A 23,300-nucleotide genomic window follows, 5' to 3' on the forward strand; every position below is an offset into this window, starting at 1 on the left:
CCTATACAACCGTTCATAGCAACGAAGGATCAGGCCGTCGAGGAGGAAGCAAACAGACGCAGTGAGAAGAAGAAAGACGAAGACCAGCAGGACGGGTGACGGCGAGGGATAATTAAGGTCGATATCCTTCAGGCGAGGCGTGCTCCCTGTCCGCCACTGGCATCGACAGGCGTCCCTTTTTTTGTCTTCCTCCCTGCAGGCGAAGCTGTCTATCAAAGATGCAGCCGGCGCCTATCGCTCTATCGTTCTCTTCCTACTCATGCGATCTGAAACTCCCCGCATAAAGAAGAAGAAAAGAAGGTAAACACGTTTAAAACCCGGCAGCTATCAGCGAATGAAGCACCGACAAGCTGCGGAATATATAACTTGCAGCAAGGGGGGGCAAAGGGGGTGTTGGGGGCCGTCATGCTCGCTGTCACCAAGTCCAACTTCCTGCTGTCAAGATGTCCAAGGTTCGCCATGGTGCAACTTAGAATGGGAAAAGGGAGAGCTTCCCGTCACACAGCAAGGCATGGGTTGACGTTTGTTGCTGTCGAGTTGTCAAGAGTTGCCTCTGGGCGAGACGTGGATAACTATGATGTTATGCTTAACCAGCTTCTTCATGCCTGGTCGGGAGAAAAGCTTGAGGCGGGCGACTTCGCCCCGTACTTATACAGCTTGGCTGTCTCGTCCAGCTTCTGATAGTTGAGCATATATTCTGTCGACAGAGCGTATACAAAGGCCTGGATGTTCATGATCTCATTCTCATATGATGATCCCGATCCCCAGCTAACTACTGATTGTTACTTGGACAGTTACTTCGCCGGGGGGGGGGGGGGGGAGGGGTGAGAGCCTAATTGTCGTAGCAGTAGCCGCTGGCGTTGTTGACCCCCTATTCCTCCACAGATGGAGACGGCTTCCACTGACCTTTTTGGCCATAGCTGACAGTCCTAGCCGCCGTGAGACGAGTGCTTTCACCTCAATATTATCTGTGCCAGGAGGACGAAGAGACTCACATGTGTTGATAGGCGTGGATCGCTGGGTTGCGCAAGTCCCGTCGTATCTTGTCACACAGCTCTCTCGTCTCTTAATTGACCACGAACCAGTCTCGGTGCCATATCGGGAGAGGAGAATGAGGAGAGATCAAAAGACTCCTGCGAAGAGCAGATTCGCCCAGCTGTCCAACCCTTTCCCCCCATCCTACTTGGTTGATTCGCAATTGTATGAAGCTGGTTATCCGGCTGGTAGCTTCAGGATGGACCGAAGGCCAAGACGGCCACGAGCTCCACACAGAATAATTCAATGCTTCATCGAGGAAACAGAGACAGCTAACTAATATCTGATCCATAGTAACTATCATAGTCGTCGTTTTTATTCATGGCCCATATTTATAGAGGAACACCTCAGAGAGCGCCGGTTTCACAGGTAACCTCTTTGGCTGTTTTAGGTAAAATTAACTAGTCAACGGTGATATCCGTGCTGATGATATGTTTGTCTCCCTCAAAAAGTAGCAGCTAGTTAGTTAGATGCTGAATAACTGTTGTCGAACCGAGTTTCAATCGTTCTGAACTCATTGAAACGCCTCCTCTCTGATAGCTATCGATGGTTGAAATTTTCTTCAAGGAGGCGACAACTTAACCTGGTCGTGTAGGAGTTGAAGCTGCCAGTCAGTTATGCAAAGCTTTAGCCATCCTACAAGTTTGCTCTCCATGACGTTGTCCCTTGTCATGAATCTGACGTCCTTGGAGGCGTTGGTTCCAGAATTTCAGAAGAATTGTTTGAAGTAGACCTATTGCTGGCTTCATCATAGCTTAGCTACTCACTGAGTGTATGATCGAGCACTGCATTATATGGGCAATAAATATCCGATTTGTTGGTAGAGGTAACATCATGGTGGCGACCACTGCATGTTCAATCCCTCATCGCATACGGAGTAGCCGGCGACAACTCCTCTGGCACGGAGGACGGCTTTTGATATCATTGCCATCGCCTGCCATGGTCACCATCGCTGTGAAGCTAGGGCGAAGCGTCGAGTTCAGGCTCGATGGCAGTCTCTAACTGCGCAACAGCGATGTTTCCTTGTTGTTGTTTAAAGACCGAAAAACTCGTTATTTAAATGGCCACCCACATGACTTTTTCACTGATTGATGCCCTTCTATGCCATGGAGTACTCTGTAGTTAACAAGCCAGCCTTTTTCTTCGCCATTCTCTGCTTCGTTGAGCGTTAGAATGTTCTGTGCGATCAGAACTGATCTGGTGCTTCAACCTTCCCGTACTTTGCAGGCAGTTATATATACTCACACTTATCCTGCAAACCGGATATATATACCCCGTACGGAGAGTGGCATGCTTGTTCCCACCAGCCTAGATCAAGGTCCTCGCTCCGTATCCGATTTTTGAGCCGTATTTGGGATGCGACACCTCCCCCTGGTCCACCCGGCTGCCCGGTTAAGCGTCCAGCCCGAGATAGTTACCCCATGACAGTGTTTAATCAGGCGCTAAACACCCTTGAGTGTTTCCGGGACCTTTCCCCGTAATCTTAGCGAAGCAAGCGGTGAAGATGTTTACTCCCGTCTGATGGTGTACAGCGGAGGGCTGAGATACATACAGCCAGCTCATGCAGCGGAAAAATGCATGCTGGCACCACTTCGGCCATCAGGGATCGTCAGGCCAAGATCATGCATGATCATAATAGTACCCCGTATTGCCTGGAGGAGGCTGTCCACTATGTAGATAGCGTGACAGATGGACTGCCAATACTGCCTTAAATATTTGGCTGTCCGTTGGATCTATCCCATTTTCCTCCCTTCATCCTCCTCGCATCACCCCCTTATGTTCGAGGGTGACCGTCACGTCGAGGACCGCTGTGTGCTCGCTGCTGGAGATGCATGCTGTCAGGTTATTCAATTAACTTGAACGCATAGCCCTTCGTTTCTCCTTATTTACTCTCATCAGGTGAAACTAGATGGAGTTTTTCCCGATGTCGCAATCATCGAATGTGATAACCACCCTGGCGGATAATGCCGATATCTCGATATCAGACGAGGGTACCATCTGGTACGTTGATTCTGTTGTCTTCATATTGTATAACCATGAAGTCGTGTTGACCTCTTATCCAGGTACTGGGTTGTCACAGGCATCTTCTCCCTCTCTGCCGTTGCTTTTCTAGTTGGCAGCTTCGTCGTCCGCAACCCAAATGTTCGACTTCAATACTACCTCTCGGCGCTATCGAGCTATATTCTCTCCATGGCATATTTCGCCATGGGCGCCAATCTCGGATGGGTAGCAGTCGAGGTTGAATTCCGTCGAGTGGGCCAGTTCGTCGTCATCGATAATGGAACCGAGAATCCTACTCGACAAGTCTTCTGGATCCGCTATGCTGGCTGGTGAGAACGTCCTTTCCAACAAGATAGATACCAGCAACCTAGTTAGTTACCTTCACCTGCTAACAGGTCATCAACCAGGCTGCTCGCAACACCCCTCCTGATGACGCAGTTGCTCCTGCTAATAAAAGCTCCGTTGAAACTTATCCTCCACGAAGTCTTCATGGTAAGCATAGTGATGATGACCGGCCTTGGAGCTGCCCTGATACCCAACGCGTACAAGTGGGCGTACTTGTAAGTTGTTCCCTGTCCATCCCGGTGCCTGTATTGCCTTTGATTCTGACGCAGCTATCAGTGTCTATGGCTTCTTTGCATGTGCTGCCCTCGGCTGGACGATGCTGAAGTCCGGTTACAACCACGTACGCGCAACAACGCCCTCTTTGAAACGGGTGTATCTCATGTTCTGCATTGCAGTATCGATAATATTCCTGTTGTATGGCTTAGCATGGGGCATGAACGAGGGAGGCAACTTCATGTCTCCTACTGGTGAAGCAGTCTTCTATGGCATTCTTGATATATGGGGAGGACCGCTTTACTGTGTGTTTCTTCTATGGGCGGCTCATCGGTATTATCGAACAGAAATGCTGCAGCTTCCCATCTAAAGGTTGTCATTGTTATATCGCGATCCGAAATAGATAGATAGAATCAATTTAGATGGCTACTCGTTCACTGCTTGTTCCCTTTATGCGCTTTCAGTAAAACCGTGGTAGATGATGAGAGGTTGATTGACGTTGAAATAAGGTCTTAATAACTTTTTGTCTTTGTCGTGGCTGAAGACTTCCGCTCGGCTATCTAACCGCATGCCAGTGACCTTTCTATACATAACTCGTTTCGAGAGGAATATGTATGACATGTCGAGCATTCTACGGAGTACCATGGACGATACACTAAGTAATCCGGGTCTGTAGCCATCTACGGAGTCACCATGTTATCATCAGCTTGCTATAGGATCTACCTCAGAGTTACCTTGTCAATAGTCGCCATGCCAACGGTCTAGTCCAGTCCATGACTGCCTTTACAGGACCGCAATTTAAATGACTTCGTGTTCATTTCATGCCGTTTTCGATCGCTGTGATGGGGTAGAATCCTGGTATTCAGGGAACAGGGGAATAGAGAGGATACAGGTTATATCCTAATAATTATAGCTTGGGCATGAAGTTTTTTTTTAATAGCGGTATCTCTGTTGTCTGAATGGAAGAGGTACGGACAAAATAGGTTCAATAATGCCTGTGCCAGCAGTAAAAGCAGCTCCCGAGATCCATCCTCCTTGCATAAAAGTCTGCCTAGACCAGTTCCTATCCTTACTATCCGCATCTATGGCGCTGGTATCGAAATGTGAAAGGACGTCAGCGATGGTTTTCAAAGGGGGGGGGGATAAGAGTCTAGGACATACGTAGCAGATGCATCCACCGCGCGTGCCGCATTCATGCCTATTGATGCATCTACGGCCTGGGTGGCATCTTCCAGGCTAGCATCTGGTTAGCCTTATGCCTTGTCCGCAGCTGTTATACGCATGTTATCAATGAAACTTACGTCCCTGATGCCGAGTGACTCGGCCAGCTGAGGTGCGGAAAAGGTATCAACAACACCAGCAATGGCAGAGCTGGTGAGCAGAAGAGTAATGAACCAGTGAAGCTGCATGTTCGGAGACGAATTCGGGTATGATTGGTTATATAGTTGATTTCCTAGTCAACAGTTTGGCGGATAAATGGAATGCTTGGGAATGAACTCCTGCATCCTTGATTCCAACGGCCATGAAAGCTCTTTATATAGCATCTTGAGACGCTATTGAAGAGGTATCGAATGCATGAGATCTGAATTTGAAAGCAAAGTTACACTGTTTCTGTGTGTTTCCGTGGAAAACCTCATGGTTGTAGATGGTAGAACAGAGTCACCTTCATGATCTTTGTTCTGTGGTATAGCATTGGATATAATAATAATGAACCGCAAGATCCGGGTGGGATATGAGCATCCCATCCATTGAATTTGACTGCTCTCTTTCTTGAAGGCGGACCGCATAGCTTCCTCCTCCACCTCCACGGTCTGCTGGCACCGTAGGCAGATATTTGAACAGCCCGGAAACAGCCAGACTGGCCCAATCCCACCGTATTGGATTTTCCTAGCAGCAAGACGAGAAATGCTGGTGCAACATCCGCCTGAGTGGCAATGCCATCGCAGGGATACCTCAAGTAGTTATCCCCCAAGTATCTCGTCTCAGGCTGGAAAATCCGGCAGCGAGGGCCAAACCAGCATCCGGCCGAGGGCAAAGGACGATAACCAGCGGCCGCTCGAACCCCCCAGCCAGTCCTGCCCAGCGGCCACTCTTGATCCTTGCCGGCTATCGTATTTTCGTCCCTTTGTCTGCTGACGAGCTGGCGGTGTGGGCGACAGCCGGCTAACCGTCGCTGTCTCCCGGTGGTGCTTGTCCGCACAGTTGGTTACCGACATATAAAAAACAGCGTCCTACTCTGTCTTCATCCCAGTCACCGTGAGACTCCGTCCCGATAACGTCGCGCAGACCAAGGCAGACACGCAAGAGCCCGTCTGTATATCGCGATCAAACCCGGCGTTAACGAGAGTCGACTGCGGGCGAACTAACTAACTGGTTGGTGAGCTGGCGATGGCGCTTGTCCCCCCACCGGCGGCGGCTGAATTAGCGATAGCCCCTACAGACCCGCCGGCTGTTTCGACATGCTCGACGCCGAGAGCTCGATACGATGAGGCTGCGGCCGATGGGAAGTCTGACAGTGACGTCGAGGACCGCTTCGACGGCGCAGGAAGGGCTGCGGATGGGCCGGGCAGCAATGGTGACGCTGAGGGCCGGTATTCGAGACGCCGGCCCAACGACGATGGCATCTACTACCCCGAAGGCGGCTTCAAGGCGTGGATGGTCGTCGTGGGATCTTGCTTTGGCACTGCCGTTACTCTGGGGATGATGTGAGTTGATACCAGCATGCTTGTTAACTAACTACGTGTCACATCGCTTTGCTGCTCGTTTGCTTGTTTGTGTTTGACCAGCTTGCTCACGACGGGTACAGGAACACAGTCGGTACAATCCAGGCCTATGTCCGCGAGCACCAGCTCAAGGAGTATGACGAGGGTACAACCGGGTGGATATTCAGTACCTTCATCTTCCTTGGTTTCTTCGGCGGCGTCCAGGTTGGGCCTGTGTTTGATGCCCATGGCCCCAGGATGCTGATACTCGCCGGCAGCGTCTGTCTGGGTGCCAGCATGCTGCTGCTCGGACTGTGTACGCAGTACTGGCATTTCATGCTCTGCTTTGGCATCCTTGGTGGAACGGGGGCCTCCCTGATCTTCACGCCTGCTCTATCAGCCATCAGCCACTGGTTCAACGAGAAGAGGGCAACGGCTACTGGGATTGCTGCGGCGGGCGGCTCAGTCGGTGGGATCGTTTTCCCTCTCGCCTTGCAGAAGCTATACACAGTGGTCTCGTTTGCATGGGCTACAAGAATCGTTGGATTCGTCGTGATCTTTTGCTGTGCCGTGGCGGTCATACTGGTGCGCTCACGTCTGCCCCCAAAGCCTGGACAGACAGTTATACCCAGCCTACGCATCCTACGCAACCCGGCATATCTATCTGTCACACTGGGGACATATTTCATGGAATGGGCTCTCTTTGTCCCAATTGCGTATATCACTGCATTTGCCCTGTCGACGGGTGCCATGTCCACCGCGTTCTCCTACCAGCTAATAGCTATAATGAATGCGGGGTCCAGCATTGGCCGAGCGCTGCCTGGATATGTGGCTGACAAGCTTGGTCGTTTCAACAGCATGATCGCTGCTCTTGTTATCTGCACAGCCATGACCATTACTCTATGGCTGCCTGCCTCGCTCCTTACCACAACTCCTTCCTCAGCACCGACAATCAAAGCATTGTCCATTGTGTTTGCTTTGATATTTGGCTTTGCTTCTGGATCCAATGTCTCCTTAGCTCCGGTGTGCGTGGGCCAGCTGTGTGACACGAATGAGTATGGGAGGTACTATGCAACATGTTATACGATCGTCTCATTCGGCACCCTCACAGGCATTCCGATTGCGGGGAGTCTTCTCCAGCATACTGGCGGACGATACTGGGGAGTTGTTTTATGGACCACCCTCTGCTACGTTATTTCTCTAGCCTGCTTTATCTGGGGCCGAGCTTGCTGCGTCGGATGGAAGCTGGGGGTCAAGTTTTAGAGTGCTTTTTTCCCCTGACTAACTTAGAACTGCCATCTATATCGGCAGGCAGGCGTGTTTCTTGAAGCTTGTGAGGGGGGAAAATAGTTCATATTATTGCTGCATATATATTAATGGCGGGATAAAGGCTGTTCTAGTTGTATATGTAAAAGACATACTGTTGCTGTGTTTGTTACTTCCTCTCTTCCGCTTCGTGTAGCACAGCATGAGACCCTGGTAGCCAGCGGACTAGTTATTCCCACCGGCCAGTAACTAATGGCCACATCGTGTACCAAACGAGTCATTCAATATCAGAAAGCACAATACCCTCACTACTGCACATGGCGACAAGATAATGTCCTCGTCTTCTTCAATGTCTTCTCCATCCTCTCCTACTTCCACACAATCTCCTTGAGCCGCTTCGGAAGAAGAGCGGCCGGTGGAAAAAATCCGGGCCGGAGCTGCGGCCCGCCGGGGCTCCATAACCATAACTGTAAATCCAAGTGGACTCACTCCATCGGGCATTAAAACTAGCAGGACAAAAAGGCCATCTACGATTCGGCTATTGTTACAGAGACTCCTTACTAGCAAAGTATGGCCGTTGTAATTATATGTTTGTTATATATTGCATATGTACAGTCGTAGCTCATGTGGGTATCTTTACATCGACACAATCCTCTCCTGGCTCTCTGTTCTCCCATCCGTTCTGGTATGGCTATGGTCTGCATCGGACCGGACAGCCCCCATGGAAAGGGTGTCATTGTGAGTAACCGAGTGTGAGGGCCTCCCATCCAGGGTGGTCGAAGTAGGGGCCGATCTGCTGAATCTGTAGTCTTTTATTCGGTGCGGGAAGTGCTCAATGCTGTGAGACAACGTCTCAAAGGCAGACCGGGACCTTGGAAATATCAAGAAAAATGACTGGCGGAGCATGGGCAAACAAGCAACTATGATGCCTGTATTAAGCTCAATCGCACTCCATACCGAGATAAGGGCAACGCTCCCTGTGTAACCATTAACCATCAGATATGCTATGAGGTGGATTATAGTGGTACAAGTGAACTCACATAATGGGTCATGGTTGTCAGAGGTCCCAAAGATAGTTGTGGTTCGAATAATGCTGACTATGCAGCAGCTGAAGAGCATGGAAGGTTAGCATGCCGCGAGAAGAGATCGGGTCGATGCGTGTCTTTAACTCACAATAGGCCAAGGGAAAAGATGAAGATAACCAGTATTTTATCCCTTTTGTTGGATAAGAGTATAATGGATTCTCGGATTGGAAGAGCAAGGATGAAGAAATCAGTGATAACGTTTAATAGTGCATATGAGACTCTCCACTCGGCATTTTCAATGCATTTGTGTGGGACTGCGCGGTTCCAATATGCATATATGGGCTTGCATTGGAACACGGTTGGAAATGTAAAAGCGATGCCAGCCGCGGCGGTTATTGCCATGAGCGCATAGCAGGTCCATACAAACAGCTTCTGGACGTAGAATATTCGTACGAATAGAAGGAGGAATGAAATTTTGATAAGAGATAGCGATATCTTGTATGATATTTGTAGGACGTACAAGTACTATATTGGCCAACCAGGAGGATTAGTGAGCATCGATCGAGTCCAAGTTTGAATAGAGCCAGCCAGAGGGAGCAACCGGGCCAGCTTACCTTTAATGTTAGCACTTTGTCCGCTGGAGAAACGTCCCAGGTGTGTTTTCCTAGGCCATGTTCCACGCCTGAGATTGAAGTTTAGTGATTAGCAGCTTTGATCCGGGGCGTCTCTTGGAGAGTTGCCACTTACAAGTTATCTGTAGGGCAGTGTAGAGAAGCGCGAGGACCTTATAACTCCGTTAAAACAAACAAAAAAAAAAAAAAAAAAAAAAAGAAAATGGTAGAATTGCGCGCAGGTTAGGAGTCTTCATACAAACGCAGCCAGTATTGTCCAGTCGTCTGCGCCGATGGAGCGCTTCAGGTATCTCCCAACGAAACGGATGACAACGAGGATGCCCGCGATGACAGCCATGACTAGACATAGTATCGACAGCTTCACTGCCCGCTGTGAGCCATCTGCCATCGGGTTGCTGGGCACCGCTATGCTTCTGTAGAGAAGAGCCGCCATCGCACTTGGCTCGGTGGAGAGCGCAAATCGCAGACAGCAAGATCAGCTCCTAAAAGCCACGAGCAACTATCCCACGCCTGTCAAAAGCCGCTCATGGGGGATCGTTGTTCTCCACGCAAAAAGATGATTCTTGTCCACACCCGCCTGCAGCGAAACCGTTTCGTGTCACGACATGAGTCCAGGTAGGAAGAAACTTCGGAAACGGCTCGTTGCTCCAATCAAGCTAACTGCTCTAGAACGGCAGATAATGGCCAAAAAAACTAGACGAGGAGGAAGAGGAGGCTTCTGTCAGTGCGGCAGAGAGAGCTCGTCCAAAAGGTAGAGTGTTTTCTTTGGCTGCAGCCAGCACGTCTCTGAGCTCCCCGGAAGAAGCTGATTATGATATGATATGGAAATCCCACAAACAATATGTTAGCCAACCAAGTGTGTAACTCCCTGCTATGCGGGCGAGGATCATCACCAGATTCCATCAACCGCAGCACCTAAAATAGCTGCCAGGTTGATTCCAAGTAGCGAGCGGGTCCTCCGTAGATATCTTAGCAACTCTAGGGCTGGTGTCTGACCACAGGAATCGAGCTGGTTGACAGAGCGATCGTCCGTATCAAGACATCTTCTTCATCTCTGGATCATGAGGTGTTTCGAGTCCAAGCGAGCTAGTCGAGCCCTTGCAGGGGGTGAAGGATTTTTTTACCTAACTCTCTCTCGGGATTGTCGTAACTCTGCGTCCGTATCAAGAGACGGCAGCACCCAAACCAGCTTAACATTTGGTTTAGTGAGCTGCTAACAACCTTAAATCGCCATCCAGCCAGCGTTTAAATGTGAGCGATCCTTCAGATCCGAAGACAGCGGAACGTGAGCGCGGTCTTCCCGTGCGGAGGCTGCCCGGGTCAAGGCCTGGATCGAGCATTAGCCTGGCACTTATATTCGTTTTGCTCGCGAGCAGCGGACGGAATGGTGTGAAGGGCTGGCAGACGGTGCCCTTCGCCTCGAGGGAGGAGTGGCATCAAGGCCCAGCCAGTCCAAGTAGATGAAGCCTGCACGCCACCCAGAGGCTACTGGGAAGAACTCGTAATGAGGTTTGGTGCATTCGTTAGCTGCGTTGGCTAGCTGCTGGGGGGTCTCCCTCCCCCAGAGGCGGGCCATCTTATTCCATGCGGAAGCCCACAATAATCATGTCCCCTTTTTCGCCAGGATTGAAGCCTCTCTGGCCTTCGGAGTCCGAACAAGCGCATGGCGTTGACTGGAGGAAGTGGGCTGTTGGACAAAACTCCATCGTTGGGACCCTCCCCCCCCCCCCCCCTCACCTTGCTAGCTTGCTGAGGTGTTCTGTATGACATGATTAACTGTAGGAAGCGGAGTATGGGATGCAGGATAACTAACTGCCCAATACAAGTTTCCTCCCCTTTGCAGGGCGTTGAAACATGCTGCCGTGTATATCATTTCCCGGGGGGTGTTCATCCTCTGAACACTGCCTGTACATAAGAACCTGCTGCCCCCCTGCTGCTGCTCGCGAGATCCATGCTGCTGATTGCCAGTCAGCCAGCCAGCGAGCTAGAAAAGAAACGAGACGCAGAAGATGGCTTCACGACCGAATTTCCTTGTGATTGTCGCCGATGACCTGGGCTTCTCGGATGCAGGCTGCTTCGGCGGCGAGATCAAGACACCTCACATCGACAGCATCGCCAGCAATGGAGGAGTGCGATTCACAGACTTCCACGCAGCGGCCGCCTGCTCGCCCACACGTTCGATGCTGCTCTCTGGCACTGATAACCGTAAATAATATGCTGAACCCCTGAACCACTCGCTCCGTATATGCAATGGCGACCCCTAGTGGGAAAAAACAAGACTGACAAGCAGCCCGCGCGCCCATCAATCGTGTAGACATCGCCGGCCTGGGGACGATGAACGAGAATCAGACCGAGTTCCAGCGCGGCAAGCCTGGATATGAAGGCTACTTGAACGACCGAGTCGTCGCCCTGTCAGAGCTCTTGCGGGATGCAGGCTACCAAACCCTGATGTCTGGTAAATGGCACCTGGGGCTGGATCCAGATCACACGCCTCATGCACGCGGCTTCGATCGATCATATTCTCTGCTTCCAGTATGGCTGCTCTGCCCTTCTTTTCTTTTCTTGCATTATTTTTTGCGTTTAGCGGGCGTTTTGACTCGGCCGCCGTCAGCCTCGTTTCGTTTAACTAATGCGTGGAGTTCTTCTTTTTGATATCGGTTGCAGGGAGCAGCAAACCACTATGGCTGGGAACCGCAGCTCCAGAATCCAGACGAGAAAGCTCCCGGCTTGATGTCGCATATGCCGAGCATCTATGTAGAAGATGACAGGCGGATCGACCCCAGTGAGCTCGGGGAGAACTTCTACTCCAGCGTGGCCTTTACGGACAAGATGCTCGAGTATCTCAGGGGCAAGGACGCAGAGAAGCCCTTCTTTGCCTACCTCCCTTACTCGGCGCCGCACTGGCCCTTACAGGCTCCCCGGAAGGATATCGACGACTACCGGGGCGTCTACGATGAGGGGCCGGAAGCTCTTCGCCAGAAACGCCTTCGCAAGCTTGAGGAGCTTGGCTTGATACCAGCGGGAACTGCGCCTCACGACGTGGTCGTCATGGGCAATCGCATGATGTCCAGGTTCTGGCACGACCTGACCCCTGAGGAGCGCCGGTTCTCGTCTCGATGTATGGAAGTGTACGCGGCCATGGTCCAGTGTATGGACACCCAGATCGGCCGCGTCCTCGACCAGCTCCGTCAGTCCGGAGACATGGAAAATACCCTCGTCATCTTCATGTCTGACAATGGCGCGGAGGGAGCGCTTCTGGAGGCCCTGCCGGTCGTGCAGAACAATATATTCGAGCACATAGACCAGTACTACGACAACTCCATCGAGAACCTGGGGGCCTACAACTCCTTTATCTGGTACGGCCCTCACTGGGCGTCTGCAGCCACTGCTCCGTCCCGGCTGTATAAGATGTTCACTAGCGAGGGCGGCATACGGGTGCCCCTTATCCTCAATTACCCTCCTCTCACGGCTGGGAAGGCCGGTATAGACCATACCTTTGGCACTGTCATGGACATTGCGCCTACACTTCTTGAGCTTGCGGGTATCAAACACCCTGCCCCGTCTTACAGATCCAGGCCCGTCTACCCCATGCGAGGATCATCGTGGCTACCATATCTTAAGGGAGAACGGACACAGATACACGATGAGGACCATGTCACTAGCTGGGAGCTCTTTGGCCGCCAGGCGGTGCGCCAGGGAGACTGGAAGGCATTGCATATCCCGAAACCTGTTGGCCCCGGGAAATGGCAGCTGTACAATCTGAGTGAGGATCCGGGCGAGACAAAGGACCTGGGAGAGCTTTTCCCGGACAAGCTGGCTGCCCTCATTGCTGAATGGAAAAAGTATGAAAAGGACGTAGGCGTCGTTGGAGCCATGCAATACGGAGTGCTGGGTGTAGATGATCAGGATGTAATCCAACAGTGGTGATGCCATATACATCGACCGTCATTCGCAATATATAACGTTGATATAGATGCATAGCAGTTATTTGGATATAAAAATTATTTAAATGGTTACTCTGCAGTTATCGGGTCAATGTATGGTTGATTTAGTTACGTTAGTTAACTAGTTTGTAGGGGAAAATGGCTAAAGTATTCAAATTTCGACTCAGTGAGAGATCTTTTTTTTTTTTTGTTCAAGCATATATTTAGAGACCATGCAAAGAAGACATACCCCAGCCGTTATCATCCATACGGTAGATGCCCAAGACTGAGGTCCCCAGGCTAAACATGAAGCTGTCGATTTTCCCGTTCCTGACTAGCGATGAGTTCTCGCAGGCCTGTCGTGAATTTATACGCTTGGTGGACGGCTGCGATGGCCAGTTGGAGCCCCTTGGATGGACAAAAACCAGATTCGATGAAACCGTATGCGTGCTCATCTCGCTATCTGGGCCTGTCTCGTATATGGACAGAAGCGTTCGTACCTCTGAAACCAGCTAACGAGGATATAGGGCGCTGAACCTGTTTTGGTGGTGAGGAAATATACGGACCGCGACAGCCAGCCTACAGAGTCTACAGAGACTGAACCAGGCGTTGGCGAGAAAAATGCCAATAATAAAGACGAAGAAGATACGAATATTGACGAAGAAGCAGATATAGAAGATATAGAAGATGACCCTGTTCGACAAATCCTCCGTATTCAAAAACCGAGTCTGATTAAGTCTATTCTAACTCTTTGACATGCAGGATGCTTTGATTCGACAACCAGTTTCTACTCGCAAATGTGAAGTAGAGTATCATGTTATGCTATCCCCAACATATCGGGTCCCTGTGCTGTACTTCTTCCTGCCAGGGGGGCCACCGTGTGGACCGAAAGAGCTTCACAATATGTACAACTCGCTAGTTCCAACACAGTTCAGGTCCGAGTTGAGAGGCGTAGGAGTCATGGGAGGCGTAAGCATCACTGTGAGTCTATATCCTGTGCTTCCTCGAAAATTTGGCCTTTTCGTCATGAAAGTTCAAAGGCTCATCAAAAAACTAATGATCAGAACCACCCTCTAACCGGAATACCGGTATATTTTGTCCACCCATGTGCTACCAGCGAGGCGCTAAAGAGTGTAGCGGGAGACAAGGAGCAGACGACTGAGACATATCTGCTATTATGGATAGGGTTGGTAGGAAATTGTGTCGGGCTAAACGTTCCGCTGGAAGTTGTTGCACAGGCAGGGAATTCATAACGGACGCGCGGAGGTGGTTGCTGCTTTTTGATTAGTTACCCTGTCTTTTTTTGTTTATTTTTGCCGAGCTGCAGATCTCTGCACTGAGCATTTGGTTCTTGATAGACCATGTCGTTGCAACAAATTCATGGCTGATTAATCCTCATCGGAAGATGCTTCCATAGACACGTCACTTTCCTCGTCCATAGGTGCTTCGCCATCACTTTCCTCCTCCCGTGTTCGTTTCACACCCTGTGGTGGTGCTGGCTCGGCAGCCTCGCCATTGGCCGGTTTAGGTGGTATGGAAGTAGTAGCAGTGGCCGTGGAAGGCGGAGCATTGAAAATAGATTTCTGAAGCTCCGTTGATATTCCCTGGTCTTCGTTCGGGCCTGATGGATTGTAAGTGCCCCGCAACTTGGCAATTATATCTGAGTTTCCTTTGGCATAAACAATTTTCTAAAAGAGAAGTTAGCCAGATAGATAACCTTTTTGAAAATTGTCATATGTTGTTTTAACAAGCCAATTGTAAAATGCATACCATTTCTTTTCCAAAGAAATCGAAGCCTTGGAGCGCCCGCATCGCCTGTGTGCTCGTTTGAACGTCCCTAAACACAATGTGTGCTTGGCCGCGCATACCCTTCGATCTCATGGCTACCACATCGAGAACCGCGCCGTAGGTAGAGAAAAGGGTGTAGAGAGCGGTCCTCAGATCGGGTTTCTTAATCTTATCGGGGAGGTTTGTGCAGTACAGCCTTTGTTAAAGTCAGTTCTCTACATCATCACAATAGATATAGGGACCTGGGGTTTGCTTTGCTCCCAACTCACGTCTGATTTGGCGCGCCAACATTGGTAGGGGCGGTGTTCGTGGCCATTGTCAAAGACCAGCAGCTGGTATAGCAGCTTCTCTTCCAATCTGCGTATCTATGTAGAATCAACGCGAGTATCTGTGTTCGACCGGTGTTGTTGCTCCCAAAATCCAGCAGTTTAACATGTCGGTTTTTCGCTTTGGAGCTTCTTCGAAGCTGTGTGGACGAGAGAAGGTCACGTGAGTATAACATTACATAATCCGCATAGTTACGAGTTTCGCGGGGGCTTTTTGGGATAAGAAACAACAACGATAGAGACGACGACGACGACAAGGAGAAACAGTTGTTGCTGCTGCTATTGTATGGGCTGATTGAAGAGAGCAAGGCGATAGTAGAGAGCTCCTCCTATCGCATTTTGTCTAGACACTATGGCACCCCCCGAAGCCCACCACCTTTTCCACCGGCCGATTGCGGACCACTCGTTCTCGTCGGACAGAGGCACTCTCGCAGTGGCCAAGGACAATGTTGTCGAGCTCTACGAGACCGCAGGCAACAAGTACACATTGAAAGAGGAGCTTAAAGGCCACGACAAGACCGTTACCAGTGTAGACGTTGCTCCCAAGAGCGGGCAGATCGTGACCTGTTCCCAAGGTATGGATGTAACGTCTGTTGGAGGAGCAGCTGCTAAACTACGGATGCAATGATACAGACAGAAATGCCTATGTATGGGAACAAACCGGCTCTGGATGGAAACCTACGCTCGTGCTGCTTCGAATTAACCGTGCCGCCACTTTTGTTCGCTGGTCCCCCTCCGAGCAGAAGTTCGCTGTTGGATCAGGCGCCCGCGTTGTTGCAGTGTGTTACTTTGAAGAGGAGAATGACTGGTGGATTTCTAAACACCTGAAGAAGCCAATTCGAAGTACCATTACTACCCTTGCATGGCACCCCAACTCCGTCTTCCTCGCAACCGGCTCGACAGACTCGCACTGCAGAGTGCTTTCTAGTTACATCAAGGGAATTGACCAGCGCCCGGAACCCAGTGTTTGGGGTGAGAGGGTTCCCTTCAACACCAACTGTGGAGAATACTTGAACGATTCTGCTGGATGGGTCCATGGCTGTGCCTTTTCCCCGAGTGGTGATGCTTTGGCATTTACTTGTCATGACAGCAGCGTTACTGTTGTGTACCCATCTGCCCCGGATCAGCCTCCCCGTGCCATGTTGAACATTAGTACGAGATTGCTGCCATTCATGAGCTTGGTTTGGATTAGTGAGAACGAGATAGCCGCAGCTGGCCATGTAAGAGGCTCTCTTTTATGTTTCATTTAACCTTAATGCTGATGCTGATGATTTTAACGACAGGATTGCCAAATTTATCGTCTCAACGGAGATGAAGCTGGCTGGAAGCTGGCTGGATCTCTCGAGGTTAAAGCAGCCACTAGAGGTGCTGTTGCCGAAGAGTCCGCGCTCAACAAATTCAGGCAAATGGATTTGAAGGGCAGCACCAAGGATGACTCTAAACTCCAGAGTGTTCACCAGAACACAATCTCAACTCTTAGGGTCTACTCTGAGGACGGTGGTACTGTTAAGAAGATCAGCTGTAAGTTTACTACCCCTCGTCCTACCTTCCGTGTCTGCAACTACTAACTGTGACTACAGCTAGCGGTGTCGATGGCAGAGTTGTTATTTGGGATGTCTAATGCTCGATACCATGTTGACATATCTAGAATACCCTCTTGCTAGGTAGAGTGACAAAGGTGACGATACATATTCGTTAGCAGGTCTTTTAACCAAAAAATCGGAACGTCGAGTCTGTAGAAATAAAGTAGAATTTAAGTTAAGGTTGGATGCGGCTCCGTGATTAGATCAGCTGATGACATCAGCGTGACTTTTCTCTTTCCGTCTCAACTTCGTCGCGCTCGCTTTTCCTCTTTCTCGTGGCGTGATCATAAAAACCCAAGAGGCATCACGCTGACGGGCGTTGCACGTATAAAATAGCATGCTCCCTGTGATGAATTTTGTCCTTTTCCTTCTCAACTCTCTATCCTTGACTCCATAACCATAGTTAGCCATGGCTCGTGTCAGCATTCTCCTCTTAGGTGCTGCGATACTGCACTCGCTTCTACCTACAGCGACCACGGCTGGTCGGGTTGCGCAAGATGATGAGGGCTATAGTGTGCCGTACTTTGAGAATACCGGACGCCAAGTGTCACAGCCTCTATTTGAGGAACTTAACGAGCTCGCTAATATCGTCGATATAGCGTACTGTGTTGGGAACTGGGGCATAACCAAACCGTTTAGCTGTCCGGGCCTGTGCGAGCAGTTCCCCAACTTTGAGCTAGTGAAGGTAAGTATCTTCTCCTTTTTTGTAAAAAATAATGTCGTATACACCTGGAGAATGGTAGTGATGTGAATCATACTGACTTTACTGTGCAGACCTGGAACACAGGCCCTCTGCTCTCCGATTCTTGCGGATACATTGCTCTTTCCCACCCTCCGTCAGCGAAGAGAATCATAGTATCGTTCCGAGGAACTTATTCTATCGTAAACGCCATAGCGGATCTCTCTGTTGCTCCACAGGTTTACGTGCCTTATCCAAACGGAAAGGAGCACCCCTATGCAAAATGCGATAACTGTACCGCACATGGTGGTTTCATGCGTTCATGGGAGAATACGCGACCGGAGATAATACCCGATCTTATAGAGGCTATGATGAAGTACCCGGATTACCAACTAGTTGTCACGGGCCACTCGCTTGGTGGTGCCGTAGCCGCTTTGGGGAGCCTTGAGTTCAAGTTGCGAGGCTGGAATCCCCATGTAACCACATTTGGCGAGCCCCGAATAGGGAACCAGGCACTGGCGGATTATTTCGATAAGGTGTTCGGCCTTAACTCGACGGCCCCTTCGAATGCAGGCCTCGGGTATGACCTTCATCTCCCATACCGCCGCGTAACCCATACCAATGATCCTGTTCCCCTCCTTCCTCCACCTAGTTTGGATTATCGTATGCATTCGGGTGAAATTTTCATCACCAAGGTCGATGTTCCTCCGGCTATCACTGATCTGCGTGTCTGTTATGGGCCCACTGACCCAACTTGTATCAGTGAGGAAGAGCAAGAGTATGTCCGTAAGTTACAGGATGCACTACCGTGGATGCCATCCGGTATGCCTGATAATGATCAGAGCCCACTTGACCCCGAAAACGCAGACTCTGAGGTTGATACTGAGATGGTCAAACCGTGGGAACTTTTCTTTGCCCACCGTGATTACTTCCATCGAGTAGGTATATGTTTTCCAAATATCTTTGGCTCTCCCGACAAAAGTGATAAGAAATCACCTTGGTGGAAATTCAAATGGCTTTTCCCTGGCCATGACAATCTGTGAATGAAATTATGTCGGGATATTTTTGGATATTTAGGAGTTTCAAGATACCCCATGGTTTTCTTTTCTTTTCTTTTTTTTTTTTTTGGAGTCAGAATTGTTTCTATATTATATACCCAGGCATTCCTTCGCTGTTCGAGTACAAGTCTAGTTTCATCGTCACTCATTTTCATTTCGTTTAAACTGCTTAGGTGAGGCATAGTTCTAGAATATACATCAAAGGCTCATTTCAATACCGATTAGAAAACCCAGATGCAAAATTAATCTGCAACAAACAGAAAAGGAATAAGGCGTTACATCGCTAGAAAAGCAAACATGACAGACGCTTAGCAAGAAAGATAAATATATCAAAGAAGATCGCCAGCAAAATCAACTTGGTATATGAATATATGAATGGTCCCTCCCGCAGTTCTCAAAATAAGATACTTTGCATAATTACCTACCCAGTTCCAAGCTAGGAACGATAACAGGGCCAAATTTAACCACATTGCCAAACGAACCTTCTCCCTGTACCAAAAAGTCTACTGCAAGGCTCAATTTCGGAAACGAGCCAGTGGCAGAGTTGTTCGGTGGGTACATGGGGGATTGCATACCACTGTATGCGGCTTGAACTGCATCAGGGTCATATCCAACGATTGCAACGTAGTTTCTTCTGCCCATAAGCTTTCGGTGTTCTCTTGGTTGACCAGAAACATCAGTTTGGAAAAGTTCCATCATGTCCTCCTTTGTATCTGAGACTTGGGCGGTGACTGATCGCTGGCCGTTTGTGGGTATGTAGAGAGGTTTGTTATTTCCATGGAGTAGTTTAAGAATGTATGAGGGGGGAGGAGCATTGACTACTGCAGAAGAAATGATTTGGTACATTGTTTTGTGATCTGTTGGGTGTGAAGGGTCGTGAACGAGTCCAGCTCCGCAGCAGTTTACTGCACCAGAGAGGAATGTCATTCTGATACTTCGTTGGTGTGCAATTCCTTGGAGGGTGCGGATAAGATATGTTCTCTCCAGGTCCTGATGAGCAATTGTGTGAGCCATGGTACGGAAAATAATAATAATAATAATAATAATAGATATAAGGATGAGCAATCGCTTACCTTCGATTCATGGGTCCATTGGTCTTTCAGCTCATCGAAAATATCAATTTCACCAAACGGACTCAGCACACTGCCCATTAGGCCAGATTTTCCCACAGCTCGTTTAACCGAGTCAAATCCTGAGCCCACCGCACTCTTAGCACCGACAACACCAGCAACAGAGCTCGTGACTCTTCCAAGCATGTTGTAAGCTCCAGTCACAGCCTTTTTGCCGGTAGCAACAGTCTGGACGAAATGTTCTGCGGATTCTAGGCGCGGGTAAACCAGAGGTACTGAAACCATCCATATGCAGTGTTGGACACTGGGAGGGAGGGTTGCAACTTTGGGGAAAATGCCTTGATATGTTGGACCAGCAAGCACTTGGTGAGGGCTTCTCTCGGAGCGGCAGTCAGGACCGACAACCGCAATAGCAGGGCCAAGATATTTAATGAAATGCCAACCGGTTCCGGTGATAGTAAACAGGTCAGAGTCATCTACGACGTGCCGTAGAACCTCTAGGGTGGTATGGTGCTGGAAAAGGAGATACATTTCAATTCCAAGCCGGCCAATGTTTTTGAACATGTTTGAAAACTGCATATGGTCGGGGTATGAGCCAAAGCCATCAAAACTAAACAGTAGGTAAATACGTGCTCCACAAATAGTACGGCATCAAACACTTACATGTCATGGTCGTCGACCTGAGAAATATGAGGCAGCTGAGCGAAAGCCTCCCTTAAATGGGGTTGGTCAAAATGGCTGGTATAGTAATGGAAATAGGCATGGGTTACATCCTCTTCCAGTGCAGCAGTCCAAGGTGCATTTTTCCTAGCCTCCTTACCGCTGATAGCAAGCCATTGCTTGAGAGAAGGGACCTCCTTCCACAGCCGGTCAGCGTTGATCTGCCCTCCAAGGCACAATTGGGCATGGAATCCGCCACATTCGACGTGCTTTTGCATGATATCTTTCCACATGTAGCCCACCCCACCCAAACGAGATCTTTCGTTGGCATTTATGTTCAAAGCAAAGTCATTGCCTGAAGTGGCCACAACCCTCCATGCTGTTTCATGTCGTCCGGCGACTAAGAATTCGTAACGAGTGCAGCCAAGGTGGGAGGTAATAGCATATGTCCATTTGTGAGACGAGTTGTCATCCATTTGTATGTCAATACTATATTTATAAAATATCCATCGTTGGTGGCTAGCAATGCGCGCTGGTTGGAGCTGTCTTGGGTTTGGCGATAGATCGGTGCTCTTGTGTATATGGATTGTTGGAGGCTGCGATGCATCAGTCACAAGCAAAATGGAGCCCAGCCAAAGGCCTCGCTCCATATCCATGTTGGTATACCGCAAGTAAGGACCGAAATATACACCGTTAGTGGGGGCAACTTTATACATTTCTACGCCGCTTGCAGGCGGTGGTCCTACAAAGCCACTATTCATCCCCATAACACTTCCTTCGTATCCAGGAGTCATCGGCAAACCTGGGGAAGGCATAGGCTGACCAAAGGCAGACAGGGCGGGAGATGCTAAAGGTTGTCCAAATGCAGATAGAGCTGGAGAGGCCAAGGGTTTTGCAAAGGAGAGTCCAGGAGATGTTAGTCCGTGACCACCAAATGTGCTGTGGCCAGGAGACATGGGTGTCTCATTTAGATTAAGCGGCGTGGGACCCTTGGGGAATTCCCACTGAGTGGATTGTGTGGGCAAATGAATGTAGTAGTATTGACCAGAATTGGGGTCCAAGTGGGCTATCCAACCTTCTGGAAGTGGAGGCGGAGAAGCTGGCCCAGGTCCAGGATGTGCCGAAGAAGGTTCGCTCTGCTTCGATGAGGACGGAAACGCAGATGGTCCGGCTTGGAAGTTATGCTGACTTGGAGTTCCGGTATGTGCTTGACGGGAGTCATTTGCGAATGCAGGATGGCTTTGTATTGATGGCTGCGAGCCAGCTACAGATGGAGGGCCACTGACCGCTACGGACCCTGCGATAGGTGGATATTGAGCGGTAGGCCCACCATGCTTTTCTTGAGGGTATGCCATATTCTGTCCACCCATTACGCTTGAGTATGCTGGCGGCGGGGACGCGGTCATATTCAGTCTTTGGAAATCATCCTCCAGTTGGCCCTGCGGATTATTATTATGATTGTGGTTATTAGTAGTAGTGGCAGTACTCGTAGGAGCCGTGACGGCTGTAGTGATAGGTTGTGGTGCCATGGATACTTGGCTGGAGGGTCCTTCGGTCACTGGGACTGGAGTGACGTCCGAGTCACCTTGATAGATTCTTGGAGGACCATGGGGCTCAGTTCCTGGTTGTTCAGTTGGCGTCCATGGACGCGGTGGTGCAACTGCAGCGTGCTGTACAGTTGGAGGATTGCTTCTTCCTGGAATACCACTGTATTGTTGCGCTCTTTGCTGTGCCGCATGATTGTGAGCATGAATGCTGCTCAGAGTTGCTGCGCCGGCAATTCCAGAAGCGGCGTAACGAGCCTCAATATCCGAACTCGGCTGTTGCCCAGGCCCAACTATCGGGGTTTCTGGCGGCGGAGGGGAACCGCGCTGGGCCTTTGTAGTAGAAGTGGAGGCAGTCGAATCGATTCGGTTTATAGAGCTAGTCGGCGCTTGAAGATTGCTAGAGGATGTAACAGACTGTGTAGGAGGAGGCCAATACTGCTGGTGGTATTCCGGGTATGGATTCACAACAACCGATGGATTGTTGTTCTGGGCAGAAGAACTCGGCTGTTGAGGAGCCGCTCTCTGTGGGAGACGCTGAAAGAGGCCTTCCTTGTCAGGGCTCTCGGCTGTTGGCGACTCCAGCTGTTTTGGCGCAGCGGCACCTCTTCTCTCCGCAAGGCTGGACTGGGCTTGCTTGGGATCACGTCTATCCTGCGGTTTTAGGGCTGCAGGTATATCGGCATTACTAGACGCTGGTGAAGAGAGTGAGGCAGGTGAGTAGGTTGTTTGGCTGGGCTTTCTCGAGTCGCTCTGCTGAGAGCTGTTGTTCTGATTCCATGATTGATCCTGTGCCCTTCGGTCGTCAGGGTATGGCAGTGGGGATACCGATGGCTGAGCGGTACCCTGACGGTCTGGTTGGGGGTTCGACGAGCTGCTGGGAGCAGGTGAAGGAGTGCCTCGTTTTGCAACTCGAAGAGGCGAGACAATCGGCTGTTCATGGCAGGAGGGCGAGTTTAGGAACATCTCGTCCCCTTCTTTGCCGGTATTGTGACCAGAGCTCATTGCGCTTGTCTCAGAGAGTCATCGAGATCTATCAACAAGCACTTTATGCAGCCTTATTACACTTCAGCGCAAAGCAACTCCTTCTGATAGATGTAAACCGCCAGCTGCTGCTGCCACGGTTCGGCGGGGAAAAACAGTCCCACGTTAACTAAAGTGGGGAGAAGAAGGCTTGATGCTGAATAGATGAGAATGTCAGGTCACTTTGAATATGGTTATCTTGGAAATGATGAAGAAAGGACGGAGGGGGGTGGATGTATGCCAGAATATCAGTGTCAGCCCTCAGCTCGACGAAGAAATTCTCCCTCGACTCTGTCCCCTCCCTCCCCTGGAGCTTCGTGTGATAGATGGCCAAGTTAATGCCAAGGGTAAGAGCTGGCGGCTACACAGGCCGCACACGAGATGATTGGGTCCTCGCCGGGAGATTGGTCATGGCCCAACGTGAAAC

General features: G+C 50.0%; 9 protein-coding genes across 9 annotated transcripts; 6 read left to right on the forward strand and 3 right to left on the reverse strand.

Moving 5' to 3' along the window:
- Positions 1-2,944: 2,944 nt before the first annotated feature.
- On the forward strand, positions 2,945-3,964 carry ARB_00991 (uncharacterized protein; the record flags this gene model as incomplete). The annotated part of the gene is made up of 4 exons (XM_003012694.1): positions 2,945-3,036; positions 3,099-3,365; positions 3,432-3,596; positions 3,658-3,964. 4 exons carry the CDS (start codon positions 2,945-2,947, stop codon positions 3,962-3,964), a joined length of 831 nt encoding a protein of 276 aa, XP_003012740.1.
- Positions 3,965-4,847: 883 nt separating this feature from the next.
- ARB_00992 (uncharacterized protein) lies at positions 4,848-5,003 on the reverse strand (the record flags this gene model as incomplete). The annotated part of the gene is made up of 1 exon (XM_003012695.1): positions 4,848-5,003. The coding sequence occupies one exon, from the start codon at positions 5,001-5,003 to the stop codon at positions 4,848-4,850; it is 156 nt and encodes a 51-aa protein (XP_003012741.1).
- A 979-nt stretch (positions 5,004-5,982) lies between these two features.
- ARB_00993 (uncharacterized protein) lies at positions 5,983-7,559 on the forward strand (the record flags this gene model as incomplete). Its single annotated transcript, XM_003012696.1, has 2 exons — positions 5,983-6,299; positions 6,401-7,559. The coding sequence occupies 2 exons, from the start codon at positions 5,983-5,985 to the stop codon at positions 7,557-7,559; spliced, it is 1,476 nt and encodes a 491-aa protein (XP_003012742.1).
- Positions 7,560-11,228: 3,669 nt separating this feature from the next.
- Positions 11,229-13,146, forward strand: ARB_00994 (arylsulfatase, putative; the record flags this gene model as incomplete). Its single annotated transcript, XM_003012697.1, has 3 exons — positions 11,229-11,424; positions 11,534-11,751; positions 11,884-13,146. The coding sequence occupies 3 exons, from the start codon at positions 11,229-11,231 to the stop codon at positions 13,144-13,146; spliced, it is 1,677 nt and encodes a 558-aa protein (XP_003012743.1).
- A 302-nt stretch (positions 13,147-13,448) lies between these two features.
- ARB_00995 (uncharacterized protein) lies at positions 13,449-13,897 on the forward strand (the record flags this gene model as incomplete). Its single annotated transcript, XM_003012698.1, has 2 exons — positions 13,449-13,583; positions 13,670-13,897. The coding sequence occupies 2 exons, from the start codon at positions 13,449-13,451 to the stop codon at positions 13,895-13,897; spliced, it is 363 nt and encodes a 120-aa protein (XP_003012744.1).
- Positions 13,898-14,530: 633 nt separating this feature from the next.
- Positions 14,531-15,432, reverse strand: ARB_00996 (uncharacterized protein; the record flags this gene model as incomplete). Its single annotated transcript, XM_003012699.1, has 3 exons — positions 14,531-14,830; positions 14,913-15,126; positions 15,200-15,432. The coding sequence occupies 3 exons, from the start codon at positions 15,430-15,432 to the stop codon at positions 14,531-14,533; spliced, it is 747 nt and encodes a 248-aa protein (XP_003012745.1).
- Positions 15,433-15,608: 176 nt separating this feature from the next.
- ARB_00997 (uncharacterized protein) lies at positions 15,609-16,877 on the forward strand (the record flags this gene model as incomplete). The annotated part of the gene is made up of 4 exons (XM_003012700.1): positions 15,609-15,831; positions 15,890-16,476; positions 16,540-16,777; positions 16,837-16,877. 4 exons carry the CDS (start codon positions 15,609-15,611, stop codon positions 16,875-16,877), a joined length of 1,089 nt encoding a protein of 362 aa, XP_003012746.1.
- A 371-nt stretch (positions 16,878-17,248) lies between these two features.
- ARB_00998 (lipase, putative) lies at positions 17,249-18,561 on the forward strand (the record flags this gene model as incomplete). The annotated part of the gene is made up of 2 exons (XM_003012701.1): positions 17,249-17,524; positions 17,614-18,561. 2 exons carry the CDS (start codon positions 17,249-17,251, stop codon positions 18,559-18,561), a joined length of 1,224 nt encoding a protein of 407 aa, XP_003012747.1.
- Positions 18,562-18,993: 432 nt separating this feature from the next.
- ARB_00999 (uncharacterized protein) lies at positions 18,994-22,855 on the reverse strand (the record flags this gene model as incomplete). Its single annotated transcript, XM_003012702.1, has 3 exons — positions 18,994-19,566; positions 19,650-20,256; positions 20,310-22,855. 3 exons carry the CDS (start codon positions 22,853-22,855, stop codon positions 18,994-18,996), a joined length of 3,726 nt encoding a protein of 1,241 aa, XP_003012748.1.
- Between the last annotated feature and the right edge of the window lie 445 nt (positions 22,856-23,300).

The sequence above is a fragment of the Trichophyton benhamiae genome (genome assembly GCF_000151125.1).
Source record: "Trichophyton benhamiae CBS 112371 chromosome Unknown contig02295.1, whole genome shotgun sequence".
NCBI lineage: Eukaryota > Fungi > Ascomycota > Eurotiomycetes > Onygenales > Arthrodermataceae > Trichophyton > Trichophyton benhamiae.